Raw genomic sequence first — 26174 nt, 5'->3', positions numbered from 1 at the left:
TGAGCAAGGAGCCCAATGTGGGACTCGATCCCAGGACCCCGGGATCATGACCTGAGCCGAAGGCAGCCGATTAACCGACTGAGCCACCCAGGTGCCCCAATAGGTCACTTTAATTTCACTAGAAAGGCCCCCTAGGGTCTGCCCTGAAGGCACTTAAGCACATACTTTTCCATGGACTAGGGGAGCTCCACCCAAACTGCTAAGCTCTCTGATAACTTCCTACTTATTCTTTAGGACTCACATCATAGTCATGGCTCTGCAGTGCCTTTCCCAGCCTCACTTTTGTGACCTCGAACTACTTTCAGAGAACATCATCGTATGCGGTAGTTATTTACACACTAGATATCCCAGGCACCGAGTCTAGTGCTGGTGGGGCATGTGGAGGCCTTCAATCAATATTCACTAATGGTGATGCTGATGTGAATCTAGGCACATTCACTGGTGATATTCTTAGACTTTCATTGTCTTTTACCCAATACCTTTAAAACTGAACATAATCTTCAGTGTCCACAGAGAGTTGATGTGGGACAGTTACGGGTGGTTCTTGGGACATTATTCTCAGATCATGGATGTAATTGTATGATCTCGGGGAGAAAGGACACCTTGGGTTACCTCTTCCTTGCCATCAAATCTCTGGCGGATTATCCGGGCAAAGGTAAGATTAGCGCTCCTGGGACAAGGACAGAAATATATCCTCTGCTGGTGACCATGCTGTCCAAATTCTTGAGGCCAGAACTCTATTTTCTAGAAGCTGGAATACCCTTTCAGTAGAAAGAATTTGACGGCTGACAGCTACCATTTATTGAGCACTTACAATATGTACTGTGGGAGTCACTTAACTTAGTCATTTCCCCCCCAAAAAAACAACAAAAAAACAAACAAAAAAAACAAACAAAAAAAACCCAATGAGGAAGAGACACTAGTATTATCCTACTTTACAGAAAAACAACTTGAGGCTTACCAACATCATGTAACTTTTCTTAAATTCTTATAGCTACAAAGTGGTAGAACTGAGATTTGAAATCCAGGTCTCTGATTCCAAAAGCTTATGCATATCGTTTTCTGTGATGCTACTTTAAGCAGGATGCTATTCTGCAATGAAAGGAACACTGAGGTTTATGGCCAGTATCACAGTCTTTAAATTCTCCTGAATTTCCCAGGGGAGATAATTATATCAATGATTTAAACTATCCTACCTGGAAATGACTTATTTTTTTTTTTTTTAATTTAAGGCTCAGCTTGTGAATAAATAAGTAGGAATGATATTATTTAAATTTCCCTTCAAGTTTTTAGTCATTTCATAATAAAATGACATATAGAAACAACATTTAAAAAGTATAGACTTCAGTTGGCCTACTGTCATACACAGTTCTATTTTAAATGTTCTCTGAAGGATACCCAGCCATATGGTTTGGCTAGTGAAACCAACATTATAGACCCAACACTTGGAAGCAAATCCTTTCTCCTGAGCTCATAATTTAAGAATCATTCTAGTTACCTAAATAGTTTTAAAGAAGTCTATACAGGATGTAGCAAATGAACTCTTGATACTATCTACTTATTTCCATTTTATTTTTGTCAGTTTGTAGTTGATATTTTCTGGGCCTTTAGCTGAATTAATGGAAGAACTAAAGGAAACCCAGATGAACAAGCTACTCATGGTATCCATCAATCGAAGGTCATCATCACTGAGATTGATAATTAAAATTAGCAGCAGCATCCCTCATTAATCAAAGACCAGATTTATGGCTAACTCTCCATGCTGGCACTCTATGGAATAAAGGGTGGAGATGGAGGGATTTAAGATCAGTAAAATACAATTCTACTCTCTTAGGTTAGGAAGCTCCATTTATTAATAGACCTATCAAGAGAGCTAACTGGCAGTCACTGGGATGGTCACATTACATATCACTTTTAAATATTACAATGTCCCTATTTGGTAGGATTTATTGCCTCCACTTTACAGATGAAAAAACTGAGGCTCAGAAAAGTTAAGTGACTTGTCACTCATTGCTGTGCATCTTTGCCTAAGGCATGTCAAGGTACATGTGTAGGTCTGTTTGGCTCTGTTTCCTGCTATTTCCATTCTACCATGCTGCTTCCTAAAATGTTTCTTATTGGTGAAGAAAATAATCAGATGTGGAAAAGACTAAAAGAGATATACACAAAATGGGAGCATGAGGTAATTAATTCTGAGTTGAGATCCTAGAAACTTTATAGGGGAACTGACATTTGATTTGGCTCTTTAAAAAAAAAAGGGTGGGACTGTGCCAGGTAGAAGGAAGGCAGTGAAGATGGACATGACAATAGAAGGTGGAAATTTCCAGAGGCACAAAATGGTATGGTAGGGGTGGGGGAAGTGGTAGGAGATACAAATAAAACTGCAGGTCACAGTCTTCTACACCATGTGAAGGGCATATCCTGTGGGCAACTGAGAGTCTTCACATGATACTAGGTAGCAAGGCCATGATATGGTCAGATGGGTGGTCTAGAAGGGGCACCCTGCAAAAGGAGAGATGCTTTCATCAAAGATGAGGAGGAACTGATCAAAGAGAGTAGACTCAAAAGGCAGGGATGAGTGGACTGGATGGTACTTGGTGAGTGAATTCAAGAGTGAAGAAGAGTGGAGAGAAAAATGAGAATGAACATTCAGGGTATCCTTTCTGTCCACATGCTGTGCTCAGCTTTCACATCATCTACCTTATTGAAACCATGTAACAAGTCCATGAGGGGAGTATCTTTGTTATTCCCAGTCTACAGCGAAAAAAGTGATGCCTAGAAGTCTCAGTCACAGTTAGTGATTTGTGGAAAATCTGAATGCAGGCAGGGTAACTGCATGGCTTTTGATGAAGGATACACGCATCCTTCAACTCCTTGGATGAGTCCAAGGTTTTCATTCGCTAGGACAGGGACTGGGAAGAAATGGATATGTATATAGAGAGACCCATTGAGATCAACATCATACATTTTGAGTTTAACTTTTCTATATGATATCCAGGTGGAAGTATCTGGTTAAAGAATCGGAAGGAGAGGGAGAACAGGAAACCAAAGGTGAAGAAGGCATCATTATTATAGATAGTGGTTAAAACCCAGGGACCACAAAAGTTTGCTTGGTGGAAGGATATACACAAAAGTGAATGGTGACAAGGTTGGATGCTCTAAACACTGTTTTCCCCTTTGAAAATAAGTAAGTACACACAGACATAGAACCTTCTAACAACACAATCCTATAAACTCAAGCAGTCTTTATTTCCAATTATGCCTTTTGTGACTTTTTGTTCTAGTGTGAGAAATATTTACTTGCTTGGCTTCTTAAAATCATTGCCTTATTGGAGTATGAAGAGTTGTTCTCCCCAAACTCTGGCTCCAGAGAGCCTTGGGCTCCTCTAGACGGTCACCATTACTCATGTGCATAAACTTGTCAAAATTGGACCATGAAGCATTCACGTCTTAAAATTACTGTGAACAAATACGTTTTCAACTGGGAAGAACAATATTGTAAAAATTAGAAGCAAAATGGTTGGTTTTTCTCCCAAACTTGTCTCCTTCTCCTTCTGGGCTATCCACTCCATCCCCTGCCTTTGCCAGCAGTCCTGGGGACAGAATCCCAGGTGACAACAGAACAGTAGGCCTGAGTGAGAGAAACATGTCACTATGTAGCACACAGGCCAGCAGTTTAACTGAGAGGGTCACGGGCACGCCATCTCACTGCCTGCATTGCAAAGTGTGTTTGCTGGGGGATGGAGGAAAGGTCTGAGCGGACAGAGGTGTTCCTGTGGCGTAGTGTAGCGAGCGTTGCTTCTCAACCTCCAGAGAGTGGGAAGAACGGTTCTCCAAGCCATCTAGCCGTTACAGAGACTCAGTCCAGAAGGCCAGAGTAATTCATGGCATGACTCCTTAAATGCTTGTACAATTTCCCTAAGTGCATTCTGCACAGGAGACATGCATCTGTGGGACTGGCCAGGCAGACAACAGGCCTTGAGAAGGGGCCTTTTTTTACAAAATCCAAAATTCTCCATGTCAAGTCACCTCACAAAGAAAAACTGAGCAGTGGCGAGGGAAGAATTTAAAGAGCAAATCAAAGGTTCCTGGTGATTCTACTGTATTTTATAAAACCGTTTACATTTCTCTTTTTGGTCATGGCGAGGTCTGTTAACACAAACAGCACAGCCACAAAGTACTCTTTCGATTTTAATAACTCATCTGATACGTATTTATATATATTTATATATCTGCTTATCTTCATTTCCTCAGCAAAAGGGGAAATAAAAATATCGATCTATAAAATAAGCTGATGATAACACAATGCCAAAAATAGCTTATGTTAAGTGCAAGGGGTGAAGCTTGAAAGCAAGCTAAATTGCAACAATGTATTGATTTAACATTTTAAATACAAGACTTGCAATAAAATAATTCTTGAGATATGCTTCTCATTTTTAGTTTACTTTTTAAAAACTACTCTCTATACACATATCCAGTTGTAACACTTGACAGTAGCATTAGGGGGCATGATATAACTTTGGTACACATTGCAGATATGGATGGGTCATGTCTGTAAATGATATTCCTTCACCAGTTAGAGCACTGTACGGCAGGGGACCAGCACCTGATCCCAGATAATGTTCCCACCGGAACCCCAGAACCCTTCCCAGATCCATCGGAGACAGCGGGAGCAAGCAGGCTCACTGGATCCATATTGTGTTTCCTCTCTCGGTTCTCCTGGGTTCCACTGTCAGCTCCCCAAACGTGGAAAAAAACTGCTCCATTTCTTTCTGAAGCATGTCATTTCTTTTCTCGGCATCTTCTTTTGCTCGCTCGGCATTTCGCATTTTGATTTCTATCATTGTGAACTTTTTCCTTTCTTGATCCAGTTCATCGTGGAGGCTCATCATTTCTGTTTCCAAAGTCAAGTTTCGCTGTTCTAAGCTAGATAGGGTGAGGGAGGGAATAAAGGATAAAGTGATTTTATTCACTTGAAACGTGACAGGGATACAAGTATTTTCTGAACTCTTATCTCTACAATGCTTAGGAAATTGTAATGGGCCCTTGCAAATCAGTAAAGCAAGGTCTAATGATTTAAAAGATGTATTTTTATTCATTTGTTCAATCATTCATTCATTCATTCATTCTATTTGCTAGGATGATTTATTATCATTTTAACAAGAAGCCCCTAGGACCTCGCTTGGAAGCACTTAATTGTCGTTTGATTGTGAATGAATGAATGTCAGCACAGAGAAGCTAGAGGCTGATTGTCAGGGAGCACAGAATGGCAGATGCAGGAGGCAACCCAAACCACAGGGCTTCCTGGAGTCATTTCAGATAAGCTGGCTTCACTAAAAGAAAAGGGGAAGTCTGATAAAGCTGGGAGAGAAAGAGGACATCATATTTGCTTTCAATCAAAGGAAAAATAATGATAGTGAAAATGTCATTGCTAGGTAGCTCAAGTCTCTTCTGCCAGGAAGTTACTAATCAAAATAAAAGTGGCATAGCAATATTAGTATCAGAAGAAAGAGATTTTTTAGCAAAAAGCATTATTACCATTAAAGATGACCATGACTTAATGATAAAAGGACCAATTCATCAGGGAGATATAAACAATACTGAACTGTTATTCACCCAGTAGTCTAGCCTCACATTATTCAATATAAAATATAACAAAATTATAAGGAGAAATTGATAAATCTATAATAATATTAGGTGATTTTTCTTTCTCAGAAATTATAGATCTGATAGAAATTAGAAGAAACGTAGAAGGATTGAACAACTTGACTAACAGACTTGATCTATTAGTCCTATATAGAACCCCAAACGAGTAAAAAGAGAATAGTTTTTACCAGGTCAAATAATTGATATAATGAAAACAAATTTCTCCACAGTAAAGTTAGAAACTAATTTTGGGGGTAAAAGAATATCAAACTCACACGTTTAAAAGCTAAACAACACATATCGGTGATTGATAACTAAACAAAGTAAAGTATTATCTATCTATCTATCATCTATCTATATCACCTATCTATGAATTTGTCTAACTTCAATATTTTAAGGGATGGGGTTTAAAAGAAACTGAAAGAGAAATGTATGATTGCAAATAGGAACAATAAAAAATTAACTAGAACAGTTAACCTCTTCTATTTCTGTGCTTGGGCCCGTGGCAGCTTCTCTGCCCCACTTTGTTGTACAGCAGGGGACCAGCCCTCTGGCAGGTAAGAATGCTACATACAGGAGGAGGGCCCACTGAGATGACATTCTACTGGAAAGTTCCATTATTTTCTCAAAGTCTCTGAAATGTGCCATAGATCACAGAACATAAATAGGCCACCAATGTTCTCACAAATGAATGTGTACATTGGCAGCCATTCAGAATAGCTTTTTTTTCCCTCTGTTAATACAAGTTTAAAGTGTTATCTCTTGCTTCCCAGTGCTAAGTGCTAAGTTATCATCATGTACTGGCAGAAATTCAGAGTTCTGATAGCCAGTGGTTCCAAAAACTACATTCAGAAATGAGAGTTACCTTATAAGCTGATGGCATTTTTCTTCTTCCGTAAACCTCCTGTCACTTGGCATTATATAGAAAAATTCAAACCAAGTTTCTGTTCAGCAAGGTTTACAAAAACTACTTCCTAAGAAAGTCATTTTTCAACTTAATGTATAAGTAGTACTTTAGGTTATATTTACTTTACCAAAGCTCTTGAAAATCTGTATCTTTTAGCCTGGTAACTGACTAATGGATGGCACACATATTAAATTACATTGAAGCCAACTTTATGGATAAAGAAGCAGCCGTGTGGGGTCTGGACGCATGCAGCTACCGAAGCAGGACAAAGACTGACGTCCGCTCCTCTGAGGACCCCGGAGCACCCATGAAGCAGGAGGGCCACCAAGCCACACAGCCTGAAACTGGGGCGGAGACCACAGCGGGGCAGCTTCATGCTGAACTGAGCCTTAAGCCTTCTCCTACTTGAGAGTTAAGTGTCCTCCCGCCTACATTTGCTGAAAGGAGAACATAAAGACCATCAGTTTTAGAATTTCCGTAACCATGGTGAAAATGCGGGGGAGGGACATTCTGGTTTCTGGCCCAAGGTGCTGTTTGTGAGCCCTGGGCTCCATTCTCCATTCCCGCCTCTCAAGTCCACGGAACATGTGACAGTGGGGGCACTGTGAACACAGGACACTTGGCCAACACCCCTTATCCTGCTACGGCTGCTTCCCCGGAGAAGTTGTTACGCACACTTCTACCTTGGTCATCTTGTGAGAAGATATAAACTCATATAAATTAGGGTTTAGCATAATCGCTTCCTCACAACTCATAGCTTTTGCTCCTTGTTTATCCTACAATTTCCCTTGTCCATACAAACACTCTTCTCAAAAACCTCCATGGATTCCAATCTCAGAATAAAAGCCAGACTTAAAATGATCCCCAAGGTCCTATGTCACTGGGCCCTGTTCCCTCTCTGAGGCCCCTGCCCATCCCATCTCGTGACATTTCCACTGGCTCTTCTCCCAGGTAACCGCACGGCTTCCTCTGTGACCGCCTTCCAGCAGTCCCTGCTGGTGACCTTACACCTCACCAATGCTTCTTACCCCTCGTCCCTGTGTTAGTCTTCCACTTAGCATCTGAGCTACTTTACTTCTTGATCTGTCTCTGCAGTGGAATGGAAACAGGTTCCATGAGGGCTGAGTTTTTGTCTATTTTATTCACCACTGAACCCTTAAGGCCTGGCGCTGAGCCCAGCAGACAGCGAACACTCTCTCCAGCATTCAACGATTAAAAGAATGAAAAATAAAAGATCTGTTTCTTTTGACACCTTTTCTTCACCCTCATTTCATCCTCTTGCCATCAGTGAAAACAGGCTCCTTACTTTCCATTTACCCCAGACCCTCCCTTCCCTGCCCGTAACACAACCCCACACATTTAATAACAGAAGATAGCATTATGGAGCAACTATTCTGTGCCAGGGACAACGCTCAGTGATTTCTCACATGCTTTTAAGGTAAAAACCACTCATAGTTCAGTTTTTCACAGTAAGAACCCGAAAGCTCATAGACCACTTTCCCCAAGTCCCACAGCTTATAAGTGGGGAAGCCTGGACTCGAACTCGGGTCTCTAGCTCTGGAGCCAGCATGTTTAACCTCCTGTGTGAACCTATCCTTGCAGGAGGAGGTGGTTGCAGCCTCTCTGGCAGCTAGGAGCTCCGGATTTTCCTCACCTCTTTATCCTGGACTCATACTCTATCTTCTGTTTGGTCATCTCCTGTTTCAGGCTGGACACTAAACTGTGCAGTGCACTATGGTTGCTGGTGTTGTTGCCCACAAATGTCTCACTGTTGTCGCTGCTGCTGGTGGCACGACTACTTCGACCTCCCACACTCCTCCGGTCACTCTTGTTTTCATAGTCCCCAGGGTGGGAGAGGTCGTCCTGCGGGGGCCCATCCAAAACAGGGTCCTCAAAATTAGCCCCGTAAAAGTCTTGCTCTGGGCAGGTGGTGGTGGAGGAGCGACAGGAGTTGGAATTCTCGGGGAGGGAGATTTCACAGGAGGAAGTGGACCAGGTGGCGCTGTCGACGCTCTGCTTGTCATCAAGGTTCATCATGGAGAACTGTTGATGGACGTTGTCATAGGTGGAGAGCCTGTTGTGCTGGCCTGACTCTCCGGCTTGCTCTTTCTGCTTGTTATCCCTCAGGGTCACATAGCCATTGGGCAGCCAGCTCATGCTGCGACCGTTCATGGGGCTCCCAAGAGCGTCGGGGTTCAAAATGCCCATTCGCACCGTTCCGTTCTGTACACTGTGGGTGCCCATTTTGGTACCAGACCCCTTCAGGGAAGAGGTCCTTCTGGCCTGTAAGCTCCCATTGGGAGTGGTTTGGGTTTTCTCCAGACCTTCTGCATTACTGCTGCTGAAGGACCCATTGGTGACTATCCCACTGCCCTTATTGAAGGCAGGATTCTTTTTGACCATGAGAGGGGGGCTCCTAGACACATCCAGCTTGTGAACGCTGTTCCTTGGGCTGTTGGTTTTACTACCTGGTAGAGCTGTGGGGGATCCATTATCCATGCTGCTTCTCTGGGGAGACTCGGACTTGTCCCAAGAGCACCGCCTACCAGGACTGTCCTTGGTATTATTGTTCTCCTTGTTCTGTAGCTGACCCATGGTGGCTTTCTTCGGAATTTCATTGTTGTTGTTGCTCACTCCATCTTGGGGTTTGCTTTGCAGTTCTGCATCTTTGGGGAAGAGGCGATCATGTTTGCCAATCATCACTGACATCAACTGCTGGACCACCACAGTGCCTGCAATTGCATCGGAAACACAGTAGTATGAGTGAAATAGTTTTATTTCCCACCTCGAAAGTGACTCTTACAGAACCACAATCAGATGAACGTTCAACATTGTTATCAGTAGTGTTGAACTATATTCTTAATGATGATAATAGCAATAGAAGCTAGAAGTTCTTGGGCATTTACCGTGTGCCATGAACTGCCCCAAGCACTTTCCTTTTGCTAGTTTAGTTGGATTTTAAAACAAATCTATGAATAGGTAGTTATTATCGTTGTATTGTAAATGTTAAGTAACTTGACCAAGGTCACAAAGCTCTTAAGGAGCAGAAACAGGGCTTGAAACCAGAGTTAGCGAGTTCCAAAGAATAGGCTTTTAATCATTATACACCATTTCCTGCAAGTTTGAGATTTAATTATGAGAAGTCTTCCTGAGGAGGAGGTCAATGTGATCTCTCATCTGACAATTGCCTCAAACCACCAAGATATTTTAGTGGCATTTCTTAATGGAACCCTAGATGATCTCTGGTGGATATATGGTCTGTCTTTCTAATGCAGCACAATAATAACACTCCATATGACTTTTGTTCACTATTCAAAAGTTTCAAGGCATTTTAAGTGACAAGAGCCAGAATGGCATAATAAGGATCTTCAGAAATCCTCTTCTCCATAAAAGCAACTGACAAAAGTATTCTGAATCAACATTTGTAGGAATCTGGAAATTAACTAAAGGCTTGTTACAGTCTGAAGAATGTTTATCCAAGAAAAATGGTTGACTCAGAACAGCAAACTCTGTGGTGTTTTAACTTTGTCCCCATCCTCTTCTCGCTAGCTTTGCAATAGCCTTGAAAACTAATATCCCACAGTCACAGTGGGAACCAGCAGCTTGGCAGCCCCTGCAATGGGCAGAACAGAGTTGGAATTCCAAAGCTCCATTCCCAGAGTATTGTCATTGTTTGACCTGTTTGGTGGTTCCCTTGAAGACCCCCCTCACAATGCATGTCTTTATTTGATCTGACTAGGAATTGGACCAGTGTGAAGAGCATTTTTCTCAGGGGCATTTGTCAAAAATAATGAGGGCTCTTTTGTTTAACATCATGGCTGCCAGAAGCAGTGGGTAACAGTTGGGGCAGATAATAGGCTAACCACAAGCTTAAAAGGAAAATCTGAGGAATGTGACTTCCATGGGGGGTTTTGAAAAGCTTGGATCTATTCCTGGGAATCTAGAAAACTACAGGCATGTTTAGGGTTTTGTGCATGCCTACAGCTGAGTGCATGCTCAGGAAAGAACTAAGTCCCTAGTTTCTGACCTCTGGCTGATCTTGAGGCTCTGCACAAGCAGAAACTGAAGGCTACTATAGAGCTCTGAACTACCTGGCTGAATGTCAAAGGTTGGCATACAGAGCCATTTGGTAAAAAAATGGGAAACTTACTGGCCTAGGCAATTTAAGGAAATCTTTGCAAATAATTAGTTGACAACCAAGCAAACCAAGCATAGACTTCAGTGGTCACATATGGCAAAAAGTACAGACTTTATAGAATTAGTCCAGATAAATCACCAAACAAACAACAAACCTGAGGATGGGGAGGACCTGATATCCAAAGTTCTCACATTATTATGTTATTAAAAATGTCCAGTTTTCAATGAAAATTATGAGACATGCAAAGAGTAAAGACATTATGGCCCATACACAGGAAAAAAACAAACTCTGAGGAAGCCCAGACAGGACACTCACTAGACAAAGACTTTAAATCAGCTATTTTAAATGTGTTCTAATAACTAAAGGAAACCATGTCTAAAGAGACCAGATGAAAGTGAGAATAATGTCTCACCAAATAGACTTTATAATCAATAAAGAGACAGAAAGTATAAAAATGAAACAAATAGATATTCTGGAGTTGAAAAGTTGAAATGAAAAAAAAAATCAGTAGAGGGAATCAACAGCAGATATGAGCAGGCAGAAGAAAGAATTGTTATACTTGAAAATAGGTCAACTGAGGTTATCCAGTCTGAGGAACATAAAGGAAAAAGAAGGAAGAAAAACAAACAGAGCCTCACATACTTGTGGGACACCATAAAGATTATCAGCATATGCCTAATGGTAGTCCCAGAAGGAGAGTCCCAAAGGAGAAAGAATATTTAAAGAAACAGTTGCTGAAATGTCTCAATTTGATGAAAAACGTGATCTGTATAGCAAAAAAGATCAGCAAATTCCAAGCTAGGTAAATGCAAAAGGACCCAAACTTAGACCCATCATAGTCAAGCTGTCTTAAACCAAAAACAGAGAAAGAATCTTGAAAGTAGCAGAGAGAAGCAACTCATGTATAAGGGATCCTTAGTAAGATTAACAGCTGATTTCTCATCATTTCTCATTGCCAGAAGGTAATGTGACAAGATATTCAAAATGTTGAAAGACTGTCGAGCAAGAATTCTATATCCAACAAACCTATGCTTCAAAATGGAGGGGAAATAAAGACATTGCTAGATAAACAAAAACTGAGAGAATCTGTTACTACCAGGCCTGCTCTACAAGAAATAGCAAAGCATTAGGCAGGGCATTTTAAATGATGAAAATACCTTGAGAAAGAAAATAATTCTCTTACACAGATGAAAATACTATGGTTCCCATTTGATTCTCATATCTTCACTATGCACTGTAAAGTATGAATTAGAAATGAATACGAATCTCAGACAGCAGAAGTAATCAGACAACAATGGATAAAAAAGTTAATCCACTAATAAAAGCAGTAATTTATTAAAAAATCAATGGATTTATCAGGTTTTATGGCATATTAGCTGAAATCTCAAGTATATTTTCACATATTCCTCACTGCCTTTCAAGCTGAGCTCCTATCCCTTAAAACTGGCTGCCACCACTAACTAGGCTTCTCAAGTAGTTTCCTAACTTGGAGCCCCTTCCCCCCTCAATAACCCAAGAAACTCCTTACGTATTCATTTATTCATGTACCCATAATAAAACAGTATAAGCTAATGCAAACATCAATCATCTTTGCTTTGGCTTGAACTATACTAATTTGATGTGTTAACTGGGTTTATATGATGTTGCTAAAAGCTCCTAGGAATAGTCTCCAATAAACAGACATAGCAAAACAATTTAAATTCTAGTTAGTAAGCGTACTTTCTATATAAAATACTTAAATTGAGATATGGTGGGGAAAATGATGACAAGGGCTTTGACAACGCAGATTTCTACCGGAAACAGCTACTAATTGGGTAGCTGTCAGAGAGTAGAGGCCTGATCTGGGGTGAGGCCACTCTTTAGCTTAAAGCAATGTGTTGGCAAAATTTGCCTCTGAATGTAATTCATCCATCTGTATCCTGCACACTTCTGTGATAATCCAAAACTTACAATATATTTAGATCACAAATCTTCAATGTGCCAGGTCTGATGCTGGGTCAGTGTTGCTCAAACATTAATGTTCGTTCAAATTACCTGGAGATTCTGTTAAAATGTATTGGGTGGGGCATGAAATTTTACATTTCTAACCAGCTCCTGGATGACACCAGCAGTAACAGAATAGTAGCACTGATATCACCTGGGAGCTTCTAAATTGCAGGACCCACTGCAGATCTTCTCAATCGGGGAACTTGCGTGTTAATATCTCCAGATGATTCCTATGTATGTTGGAGTTTGAGAAACACTGTGTTAGGTGAAGATGTTTCACTTACATCTTTTAAATTAACTTTCTCAAAAGGCTGTGAGATAGGACTTAAAATTTTTCAGATGAGAAAATTGAGGTTCAGAGAGGTTAAGCTGTTTGTTCAAGGCCACACAGATGATAAATGACCAAGGTGAAATTTCATACTTTGTCTTCTTCCTCCACAGCATGCACTGTCCTATTATGTTTCAGCTGTTGGAATTTAAATTGTAGTAGTAACAAGTAAACTTGGGGTTGTTCTAAGTAAGAAACTAAATAAAAGACATCTATTTATTGAACCAGAGTTGTGGAAGAAAAAGGATTGAAAAAAATTAATGGTATAATATATCCATCTTTCCTTTTTTTAGCTACCTCTGAATTTGTCATCCTATTTTCAGTGCATGTGGAAGTGAATCTGATGAAAAGATGTTAGTGTAGTTAAAATGGCTGTCAACACTGTCGTTATGTACTGTTTGAAGACATGTGAACTAGTCCTATTTTACTATTTGCTCATATGACAGACACACTTTCAAATATTAGCAGCCTCTATTATATATGACTCTGTCTAGTACTTTGGGAAAATGGAGCTTTTCCCCATCACTGGAATATTAACATTTGAAGCATCACTACTTCTCACCACGGCTGTGAACTATGCAGGGCATTTAATTAATTGAAGAGTGACATTCCCAAGATCTCCACGATGAGTCTGTGAACAGTCATGACTAAGTTACCTGCCATAATTATAGAGTGACTGTCAGGGCCCCAGCGATCTAGAAATCTCTCTTTTCTACCTTGGGAGGCTTTGCTTTCATCTAATATCCAGAATAATAAATGGCAATAGTTCTTGCAAAGGGACTTTCTTTCAATTTTTATATCTTTTTAGGACAGACTAGCTTAGTAATGATGAAGTATGTGTTGCTATATACTCTTTTTTACTTTTTATTTCCTCTTCTCTGTCATTTTCTTTCTTGGGCTGCTAATGAATAACATGAAGCCCAAATAATGAGGTCAGAGTGGTTATAATCACCAGCCCACTCTGAAGAGTCCAAGCAGCTTTGGGGGTCCCACTGAACTACATGGATCCTGAAATCCCCCCTCGCCTGTATACTTTTACAAAGGTTGAATTTAAATATCACATTATAGGCACTTCTTCATAAGAATTGGATAAGAATTCAATTTTCCTTTAAAGGTACCTAGGCACTTTAAAATACACTTACATAGTATGGTGACTAACAAAACATAATAAAAAAAATAAAATAATAAAATAAAATACATATACACAGACATATGACAGCCTTCTATGAAATGTAGTTTCGATTTGTATTTTTGCAATGAATAACCTTATACGTGTGTCATTTTGTACATGTACAGATGTTTGTAAGTTATATCATGAACTTTGACAAATGACAGTCCTGGATGTTTCCATGTAATCATGAAATAGAGAATTCCCTTGTGCCTATTTGTAGCCAATTCCCTACCCCCACCTCCCAACCATGATAATCACTCATCTGCTTTCTAACACTATAGTTTTTCTTTTTCTAGAATTTCATATAAATGGAATTGTACAGTATGAAGTCTTTTGTGTCTAGGCATTATTCACTTAGCGTAATACATTTGACATTTATCCATATTGTTGGATGTATCAAATAGTTCATTCTTTTTATTGCTGAGTAGTATACCATTTTATGAATGTACCAAAAATTGTTTATCTATTCACTGATTGATAGACAATTGGTCTGTTTTCAGGTTGGAGCTATTATGAAATAAAGATATGAACATTTGACTAAAAGCTTTGGTGAACATATATTTTCTTTATATATGGGTAAATACTTAGCACACTGCTCTGGTCTTATGGCTAGTAAATGATTAAGTTTATAAGAAGCTACCCAACTTTGCAAAATGGAGCTCGATCCCAGGACCCCGGGAACATGACCTGAGCCGAAGGCAGACGCTTAACGACTGAGCCACTCAGGGGCCCCAGCTATTTGTTTATCTTTGATGAAATGTCTAATTCAGATCTTTCACCCAATTTTTCATTGGATTCACTGTCCTATTATTTGTATGAGTTATTTATATACCTTTAAAACAAATTCTTTAATTCTTTAATATTTGATTCACAACATATTCCCCATTTCAATGGCTGGCCTTTTTGTTCTCTTAAGGATATCTTTTTTTTTTTTAAAGATTTTATTTATTTATTTGACAGAGAGAGCGAAAGAGCACAAGCAGGGGGAGCAGCAGAGGGAGAGGAAGAAGCAGGCCCCCTTCCGAGCAGGGAGCCTGATGCAGGACTCGATCCTAGGACCCTGGGATCATGACCTGAGCCGAAGGCAGATGCTTAACCATCTGAGCCACCCAGGCGCCCTGTTCTCTTAAGGATATCTTGATGAAGTACAACTTATCAATTTTTTTTATGGTTAGAGATTTTTGTGTCCTAGTAAGTCTAAGGTTTCTTCTCCTATGTTTTCCTCTCTAATTTTATGCTTTTAGCTCTTACATTTAGGTCTATGATCCATTTCAACTTAATTTTCTAAGTGATGTGAAGTAAGGATAGAGGATTTTTAAACATGCAATTTTTCAAGTATCATTTGTTGAAATGACTACCCTTTTCCCACTGAACTAACCTGGCACATATGTCACAAACAAATGATGACATGTGTGGGTCTACTTCTGGACTCTCTTTTCTATTACATCGATCTATATGTCTATCTCTATATTGATAGCATACTACCTTGATTATTTGTGGCATTATATTAAGTCTTAAATCAAGTAGTATATTTCAACTTTCTTTTTCCCTTTCAAATTGTTTTTACTATTCTAGATAATTTTTATTTCCATGTAAGTTTTATAATCAGATTGTCAATTTCTACAAATAAAATTTTTTCTGTAATATTTTTGAGAATTATGTTGATACTATAGGTACGCTTTAGGAAAATTAATAGCTCATTGATTTTGACTATTCTAATTGATGAACATAGTATATTTCCCCATTTACATAGTTTTTTTTCATAAATGTTTAGTAGTTTTCAGGATATATATCTTGTGCATATTTTCTTAAATTTAACCCTAATTTTTGATATTTGTAAGTGTTGTTCTAAAATTATATTTTTTATTTCAATTTCCAATTGTTCAATGTTAGTGTATAGAAATACAATGAATTTTTATAAATTGACATTGTATCATATGACCTTGATAAGTTAACTTATTAGTTACAGTAGCTTTCCTTGTAGATTTTCTAGAATTTTCTACATAAATTATCATGTTGTCTGTGAATAAACAGAGTTGTACAACTTCCTAATTTGTATGCCTTTAATTCCTTCTTGATACTTTATCGCACTGGCTAGGATTTCTAGTACAGTCGAAGTGCCAGAAGTAGGCAATCTTACCTTATGCCCAATCTTAGGGGGGAAAGCATTCCGTCTTTCACCATTAAGTATAATATTATAACTACATTTTTTATAGATGACCTTTGTTAGGTTAAGCTCCTTTTATTTCTAATTTGCTAACAGCCTTTATCATGAGTGGTGTTAGATTTTGTAAAATACTTTTTTTGTATTCACGGAGAGGATTTTTTTTTAAAAAATGTTGTCAATATGGTGAATTACATTGATTTTTATTTATTTTTTTAAAAGATTTTATTTATTTATTTGACAGAGAGAGAGAGAGCACAAGCAGAGGGAGCAGCAGAAGAAGAGGGAGAAGCAGGCTCTCCGCTGAGCAGGGAGCTTGATGCAGAGCTCGATCCTGGGACCCTGGGATCATGACCTGAGCTGAAGGCAGCCGCTCAACTGACTGAGCCACCCAGGTGCCCCAGAATTACATTGATTTTTAAATGGCTAGCCAAGTTTGCCTTCCTGGGATTAAAACCCACTGGTGTTGGTTTATTATCCTTTTTATATGTTCCTGAAGTCAGGATATTAGGGCCAAAGACGTTAAAAAATATCAAATAAAATAATAGTAAAGATTAAATATAATGCCTAGGAAATCTATTTGGTTGATAAAACTATAAAGAAATGCAAGGAAGTGATTGATACAAATGTCTGTGTAGTAAAATAGAGTTATAAGTAAGTGGGGGAGTAAGATGGAGCAACAGGACACAGAGCCAGACTTTTGGGATGCCTAAAAAAGTTATATTTCTTGACCTGGGTGGTGATTTCTAGAGTATTTGTCTTATATAAATTCATTAAGATGTGTACGTGTGTGTGTTATTGGTGGTTTTCATTATCATATGCCTTCTATTTTATAATAAAAAAAGGTTTTAGAAAACTATAGACTAAAGTACTGGTAAGCTTCTTATAGCTTCACATTTTATATCTTCTAATGTCTGCTAAACTCTTCCAAAAGAAATTAAGTTTTCTGGGCCAACTAACTTATTGCCCCAAATCTGATGTTCACTTGTTATTGCCCTAAATATCTGACAAGGAAATGAAGCTGAGGTGGTGCAGGCAAACTCTTAAAAGCTTTCTCTCTGTCTCATAAGACATAGAGGAATAAAAATCGTAGAATTTTCAAGAAAGGAACAGTATCAGGAGTATATTTTGTTCTAAATAAGCTCAGGGTGAAACTAAAATGACTCGTTTTCTTTCTCCTCCCCTCTTCCTTATTAAATTCTTAAATGTTCAATTTGTCCAATTTGTAGAAAACAATGGTACTACTAATGGCCATAGGTAAGAAAGGTATTCAAGCAGTAAGGCCTACTGGAAACAAACAGAAGTAGAAGTTCAGTGTGGAAAATAATTCGAGGCATTTTATAATCTAGAAAACAATTCATGTTTCAAACCACAGTTTAATAAGTAGCATAATCTTACAGAAGACCATATTTTCCTGATTCTTGAAATTAGTCAAAACCAAAATTAATAAAACTATATTAACTTAAGATAGTTACCTTTTGAATTTTCTGAAAATTGAATGGGGCTCAAAAAGTCAACTGGTTTTTCTAGTTCTTGCATAATACTTTACAGCTGATTTATTCTTGTAAGGCTACTGAGGAATCTTTTAGTAAATTATTTTCTTTAGAAAACTAAAAAAAATGCCTGACTTCCAAAGAGAAGTTTTTTGCACTTGAAGGACTTGGGTCAATAAATGAAGTTACCATGGAGTTACTTATTTCCCTAGTTTCCTCAGAAGAGAATAGGTTCAGACCAAACAAAAGACAGTTGATTGGGATTGCCTGGCTGGCTCAGGCAGCAGAGCATGTGACTCTTGATCTTGGGGTTGTGAATTTGAGCCCCACATTGGGTATAGAGATTATAAATAAACTTTAGAAAAAACAAAACAAACAAACAAAAGACAGTTGATTGCTCTCTTGATGAGGATGTAAGATAATCATTTACTTACCCTCCATTATGGTCAAAGGATCTTCTACTTTGGGGCGCAGGATATTAGGGCCAAAAACAGTGGCCAAGTTCTGCACACTCATTTTGTTAACTCCAGAATAGGATTGTACTTCATCCAAGAACCTGTTGGGTATAAGAACATGAACAAAACAATGGTATCAAATTTGTCAGTGGAAGAAAGTAGGTTATTGGGAAATTTATTAACTAGAATATGTTCAAATACAATTATGGACACAAAATTATTTAGAAATTCAAACATCTCTCAGTCAAATGTGGGGAAAATATATTGCAAATGATTAAGGATCAAACTTGAGGGATCATATCAAATATTTCTGGCCTGGCTTAGCTTGGTTTCCTCTGTCAATCACAGAAACAGGTGTATTTGGATAATGTTAATATGGACATGAGATTCAAGAATATGGATTTGCTTTCAATCCTCAAAGAAAACATTTAATTTATATGTATATTCAATTTGAGAACTATAAATAAGATCATCCGGTACAATCCTTTATTTCAGAAAAGAGGAATCAACCCTCTTTATTGAGTAATTTGTCAGCTTCAAGTTTATAGTCTACTAAAAAATGATATCAAACATGGTTTAAATTAAAACCTTAGTTCTACTAATATGAAAAATTAATATAAGCACAATTTTTTCAATTTATTAGGTGCTAAAGAATAAGAAGCGTGCAATAGACTTTTCCCCAAATGATTTTAGTAGGAGGGATTGTTTTTGTAGTCTTTCAGCCATTTTTCATTCCCCAGCCCCTCTTCATTTCTAGATTTCATGGTTTACTAATTGTACTGATGAGACAAAGTGGAAGTGATGAAAAAATAAAAAAGAACTTATTACTTTTTCACTTGGTTTTATTTACTTATTTTTTTATTTCAAATTTTTATTTAAATTCTAGTTAGTTAACATACAGTAGGATTTAATGATTCATCACTCACATATAACACCCAGTGCTCATCACAATAAGTGCCCTCCTTAATATCCATCACTCATTTAGCCCAGCCCCCACCCACCTCCCCTCCATCAACCCTCAGTTTGTTCTCTATAGTTAAGAGTCACTTATGGTTTGCTTCCCTCTCTCTCTTTTTTTCCCTGTCCTTCCCCTATGTTCATCTGTTTGTTTCTTTAATTCCACATATGAGTGAAAGCATATGGTATTTGTTTTTCTCTGACTGACTTATTTCACTTGGCATAGAGGAATGGATAAAGAAGATATATATACCATATAGATATATATACACAACAGACTATTACTCAGCCATCAAAAAGAATGAAATCTTGTCATTTGCAACAACATGGATGAAGCTAGAGTGTATTATGCTAAGCAAAATAAGAGAACTTATTATTATTTAAAATAATATATTTTATGTGTCAGTCATTGCACTAACTTACTAAATTCTTGATGCAACTCTGTGAAGTACATACTATGACCATCTCCATTTTACAGACGAGACACACGAGGCACCAGAGTGGTTAAGAATATTCTCCAAGGACACAAAGTAACAGGTGGCAGAGCCGAGATTTGAACCCAGATCATCTGACTCTGGAGTCTGTGCTCTTGACTACTCCCCTATGACTTTGAAGAAAGGCACCTGTTCCACATATTCATTACTGTTAGACAGGCTAAGCTACAGTAAAACTGAAGGGCAAAAACTCATACCAGTGTAATTTCTTATTTGAAATAGCTGAAACCAAAAGTCTGCTTAAATGTTTCAAGAGAAGTGAAGTTCTCCTACTGTGGAGATAAAGATGGGTAATACGGAACAAGGAAAAGTCTTTTCCCTTTTACTTAAAGAGGATGTCTTTTCTCATTTACCACAACAGTTTGAATTAGTTCAAAATCTTGGGTTGGAACCCTGATGTGTTAATGAATCTATGTTATCAGTGATACTATTTCTTTCTTTTTTAAAATACGAAACCTGGGGTGCCTGGGCAGCTCAGTTGGTTGGGCGGCTGCCTTTGGCTCAGGTCTTGATCTCGGGGTCCTGGGATCAAGCCCCATGTTGGGCTCCCTGCTCAGTGGGGAGTCTGCTTCTGTCTCTCCCTCTGCCCCTCTCCCCACTGGGTTTCTCTCTCTCTCTCTCTCAAATAAATAAATAAAATCTTTAAAAAAACAAATTATGAAACCTAAACTCATATTTGCTTCCTACCATTCCCAGAAAAAGCTACAGTAGGAGATTCTGGAATTCCTACTCAGTTACAGTTGACAGTGAGGTCCACAGTGTCTGGCATTAGCCTTTTTTTTTTTTTAAGATTTTATTTATTTATTCATAAGAGACAGAGAGAGAGAGAGGCAGAGGGAGAAGCAGGTTCCCCGCTGAACAGGGAGCCTGATGCAGGACTCGATCCCAGGACCCTGGGATCATGACCTGAGCCGAAGGCAGATGCTTAACCATCTGAGCCACCCAGGCTCCCTGTCTGGCATTAGTCTTAAATTGCATTTTAGTTCCCACTCTCCTGAACATTTATCTAATCATGACACAAAAAGTATATGCAAATGTTAATACTGCATTGAATTAAAAATTTGAATTATTTAAAAACAAACTGAAAGGCTTTGATTTAAGATACCTTATAATGACTTGTATTGCCAATCATCATCTCTTTATTTAAATTTAATGTTTCAATTTTACATATTTGGTGTCTTTATTTTTTTTGTTTTTATTTAAATTCCAGTTAGTTAACATACAGTGTAATATTAGCTTCAGGTGTGCAATTTAGTGATTCAACACTTCCATACAACAGCCGGTACTCACCTCAACAAGTGCCTTCCTTAATCCCCATTACCTATGTCACCCATCCCCTACCTGCCGCCCCTTTGGTAATCATCAGTTTGTTCTCTATAGTTAAGAGTCTGTTTCTTGGTTTGCCTCTCTCTTCCCGCGCCGCCCCCCATGATTGTTTGTTTTGTTTCTTAAATTCCACGTATGACTGAAATCATATGGTTTCTTAAACAGGGCACAGTCATGGCACACACCATCCCAGGCCATAGGTAAATATGGTCATGAGTGAGAGATTTACCAGGCACAATTATTGTCCTAACAGAATTGAATAAAAATGTCTTTTCAATGAGTCTTGAAGTAAGAGGGAAATAGAAAGAAAATAATATTTATTCAATCAAAAAATATAATTTAAATGTTAAAACAACTGTGTGAAATGTGTGTTTTCAATACTCTTTTACCTAGTAGGACACTTAGAGAGAATAAGAAAATTGCATACAGACACATAAGAAGTCAGTGATAGAAACTGGCCCTCCCCCCACTGGTCTTTCTCATGCTAAGGTAAATGCTCCTCTAAACGAAGATACATGGCACATGTACAAAGAACTTTGATGGAAGTTTGAAGCAACATATCCTTCTTATTAGACCTAAGAGAGACTCAGAAACAGCAAATGGCAAAAATCGAGCAATTTCAGTGCTCAAAGAAACCTTTGAGATCATCTTGTCAAACCTCTTAATTTTATAAAGATCAACACTAGAGCTCAGAACAGTTCAGTGATTTTATTCATGGTCAAAAGTAACTTAGTATTAGGTTGTATATTGTCTTGTTCTGTTTAGTTTTGTCTTTAGGACAATTCTTACCTGCAAATATACTTCAGGAGGTTGTAATTGACCACTGGCAAACTCTTCACCTGCTTTGCTAATTCCTTAACACCCTGAGTAAAAAGAAATAGAGAATGAATGTTATCTAAGCGTTGGCCTTGGAATTAAAGCAAATAAAAAATGGGTATACAGTTTTTTTCAGTAGTTTCACATATCATCAGTGAAGAATCCTGTCCTGAAAACTTGCCACTATTAGAGAGCATTTCACAAATATTTTCAAAGATGTGAAAAAGTATTTCAAATATTTCCATAAGTACAATTTGTGGAGAAACAGATGTTAAGTGAAGCCTTTTAAACATTTTTAATACTTGCTCACTGTTGACTAAAAAGGGAAGGTAGCCTCATTTATAATAAGGTTATCTGGGGAAAAAAGTAGCCTTAATGTAGTGAGGATCTTTCCCATTTCTGGCATGCCCAAAACAGAGACAAATACACGTCTACTGACAAATAAGTCTCTCAAGATGGGCCATGTCTAGGATACACTGTTTGGGGTGGGATGGAGAACGAAAAACCTGCTCTTCCAGGACATTTCGCAAATGGATTAATTGCTTGGGTTCTTCTCATTGTAGAACTTCTAAAATGTAAATGGTCCCAGAAAAGCTAATGGATAATGTAATCTAATTTGTTCTTCTTCCTGAAAAAGGCCAGATGGTAAACATCGCAAGCATTCTGGGACATATGGTCTCTGTCTCAACTACTCAACTCTCCTGTTGTGGTACAAAAGCAGCCACAGACAATATTACATAACAAAGTAAAACTTCATTTATAAAAATAGGCAGCAATTTCAACAAGAGTGCCAAGAAAATCCAGTGGAGGAAACAAGAGTCTTTCCAACAAATGGTTCTGAGACAACTGGATATCCACGTGCCACAGGATGCAGTTGGATCTTTCCTCATATCATAAGCCAAAATTAACTCAAAATGCATCACAGACCTAAATGTAAGAGTTAATGTTACAAAAGTCTTACAAGAAAATATAGGAATAAATCCTGGTGAGCTTGGTTAAAGACTTCTTAGATATGACATTAAAAGCACAAGTGACAAAAGAAAAATAGATAAATTGGACTTCGTTGCAATTAAAAACTTTCGTGCTTGAAAGGACACTATCAAAAGACTGAAGAGACTTGGGGCACCTGGGTGGCTCAGTCATTTGAGTGTCTGACTCTTGATTTTGGCTCAGGTCATGATCTCAGGGTCATGGGAGTCTGGCATCGGGTTCTGTGCTCAGCAGGGAGTCTGCTTGAAATTCCCTCTCTCTGCCACCCCCTTCTAAAATAAATAAATAAATCTTTAAAAAAAACCTGAAGAGACAACCTATAGAATGGGAGAAATATTTGCAAATCAAATCATGTATCTGATAAGAGCTTTATAATCTAAACTATAAAGAACTCTCACAACTTGATAATAAGACAAATAACCCAATTAAAAATGGGAAAATGATTTGAAGAGATGTTTTTCCAAAGAAAATATGTGAAGAGCCAATAAGTACATGGAAAAATGTTTAACATCATTAACCATCAGAGAAATGCAACTCAAGCTCAATGAGATCTCACTTTACTTACGTTAGGATGGCTATGGTAAAAAAGAGAGATAACAAGTGTTGGCAAAAATGTGGAGACGTTGGAATCTGCACACATTGCTGGTGGGAATTTAAAATGACGGAGCCTCTTTAAGAAACACACATATGGCCCAGCAATTCTGCCTTCTAGGTATATACCCAGGAGAAATGCAGACATATATCCATGCAAAACTTTGCACGTGAATATTCACAGCAGCATTATTAATAATAGTCAAACAACAGAAACAACACACATGTGCTACAACTGATGAATGGATAAATAAATAAATAAATAAATAAATAAATAGCATGAAATACTAAATATATGTGGTATAGTGTGGATGAACCTTGGAAACAGTGAAAGAAGCCAGTCACAGAAGACAATGTAGTGAATGATTCCATTTATATGAAATAGCCAAAATACACAAGTCTATAGATACAGAAAGAGATTAGCAGTTGCCAAGAGCTAGGGAAGGTGGGGCCTGGGGAAGAGATATGGCGTTTGTTATAGGATGATGGAAATGTGCTAAATGTTCTAAAATTAGATTTTGGTAGTGGTTGCACAACTCTTGAGAATACAGTTGACCCTGAGTAATGTGGGGGTGAAGGGCACCAATCCCCCCCAACTCGAAAATCCATGAATAACTTTTGACTCCCCCAAAACTCAATTACTAATAGCCTGTTGTGGACTGGAACCCTTACTGATAACATAAACAGTTGATTAACAAATATTTTGTATGTTTTATGCATTATATGCTGTATTTTTACAATAAAGTAAGCTAGAGAAAAGAAAAGAAAATATTAAGAAAATCATAAGGAAGAGAAAATACATTTATAGTACTGCACTGCAAAAAATCCATGTATAGGAGGACCCGTTCAAACCCCTGTTGTTTGAGGGTCAACTGTATACTAAAATGCACTGATTGTACACTTTAAATAGGTGATTATATGGTATATGAATTGTATCTCAATAAAGCTGTTTTAAAAAAATGGTACCTAAGATTTGGTAGAAGGCATTGTTTAGGTAATTTAGAGGGGCACACAATGAAAAAGAGAATATGAAATAAGGCATCCACTTTGTTCATGGACTGTTTGGCCTCATGTAGCACACAGTTAACTATTTAGAGGAGCAAAGAGGGCAAGGAGGGTTCATTTCATTTATTAACCTGCAGTTTCTTTTTGATAAGAGAGGGGATTAAGAAATGGGACCTGAGTTGTGTGTGTAATGTCAAAGTGTGTGCAATATCAATAAATACATTAGTGGAAAATAATCCAAGGATGGGACAAAAGGAAATTTACAAATTAAAAACTAAGAACATTGACAAGAAAGCCAAATGAAGGTTTTTTAAGAAAGAAATGCATCAACTTACAGCTTCTTCTTCCTTGCTGAGCAGTTTGGCGCAGGACAAAAAATCTTCATACTTTGCATAAGGAATGACTGGTTCTGGAAGTTCTCGGAGATAGAGTTTAAGAAGTGACGCCACTGTGTGTACGTCCGTGTTGCTGTGGAAATAGAAGTGTGAAGATATTCTTTGGAGTAAACTTTATGCTATCCGATTTAGTTTTTCATCAAATACACATTGAAGAGTCGGAATTCTATACGAGTTGGCAATTCAATCAGTAAGTTCAGCTTTCAAGAAGCATACACTTTCATAAGGCCTATGAAATGCTACCACAGGTGGAGAGGAGAGGGATCTGGAAGGACTCTGGAAGCTTCAGTGTGGTCTGAATATATTCAGAAGGGCAAGGACTTTTCTTTTGTGTGTACTCGATGTTAAGCAAAAGTGTTAACTTTGGAAAGCAATGCCAATATACCAGACTTTAAATGAAATATAATACAATTTACAAAAAATACCAAATCCATCTATGCATGCATGTATTCAGTGTCACAGTTAATCACTTCTGAATCCTGGCTTCATTTCTTACTCTTTAGAAGACACTGGTGACTGGTTATAGATATCAGAAACTTAGTATGACATGTTATAAATTTTTTAAGCAGAACTTATTTTGAAATGATTGGTTCTCAGCATGATCTCTTGTCTAATATTCTAAGACAGTTGGGAATCCTTAGGGTCTTCTAGAAAGAGAAGGAATGTACTACAAAAATAAACAATGAAAACACAACCTGTCCTTTGTATAATGTGCAAATTTATACAAAGTGACAGGATAATTTCTTAAAATACTAATTTACATTTTGTGCTCTCTATCTCCATGTTAATCCCATGAAGATGGCAGACAGTAAAGACTACAAGAGGTGAATTTTGTTTGTTTGTTTATTTAATTTTGAGTGAGGGGAATAGAAATGTGGCAAGGAGGAATTGGTGGGCAGGGAGTGAAAGGCCACTTGACCTTGAGAAGTTGAAGAGCAGCAGTGAACAAGGTCAGGGATTCTGTAGGTATTGAGAATGAACATCCCACTCCCAGACGGTGTTGCAGGAAGTGACATGTCCCCAGAGGGCTATACCTTGAGAGCTACCATACAGTTGAACTTCCTGCCTCAGTGAATATTCTCTTGCCTCAAGGGTGACATGGAAGCAGAGTTGCCATCACAAAACTACAGGGGCTGGGACAATGGGCATCTCAGTTCTCAATTTTGGATTTCATCAGCTATTTCCCACATGCCTACTACTGTATTGAACTACAGAAACACACAGTGGCTAGGACCCCAAATGGTTAAAAAAAGATTATTTCAGCCTGCTCGAAATTTATAATCTAGTGGGGACAGGGCATATTAAGTAGATA

General features: G+C 38.2%; 1 protein-coding gene across 4 annotated transcripts in view; it reads right to left on the bottom strand.

Annotated features, from left to right (window-relative positions):
- Window positions 1-36: 36 nt before the first annotated feature.
- Window positions 37-26174, bottom strand: part of ARHGAP24 (Rho GTPase activating protein 24) — a 749428-nt gene continuing 723290 nt past the window's right edge. For all 4 annotated transcript variants that reach the window (XM_032400717.1, XM_032400716.1, XM_032400719.1 and 1 more), the window contains 5 exons: window positions 24803-24935; window positions 21855-21928; window positions 18268-18389; window positions 8208-9285; window positions 37-4926 (listed from right to left, as the gene is read on the bottom strand). In XM_032400717.1, the coding sequence (XP_032256608.1) occupies window positions 4683-4926; window positions 8208-9285; window positions 18268-18389; window positions 21855-21928; window positions 24803-24935 (1651 nt within the window). In that variant the 3' untranslated portion in view covers window positions 37-4682. The remainder of the gene's footprint in view (window positions 4927-8207; window positions 9286-18267; window positions 18390-21854; window positions 21929-24802; window positions 24936-26174) is intronic.

The sequence above is a fragment of the Phoca vitulina genome, unplaced genomic scaffold, assembly GCF_004348235.1.
Source record: "Phoca vitulina isolate PV1807 unplaced genomic scaffold, GSC_HSeal_1.0 scaffold3, whole genome shotgun sequence".
NCBI classification, from domain to species: Eukaryota; Metazoa; Chordata; class Mammalia; order Carnivora; family Phocidae; genus Phoca; species Phoca vitulina.
Note: the sequence above shows the minus strand (reverse complement) of the source record. Positions and strands in the feature narration are given on the sequence as shown.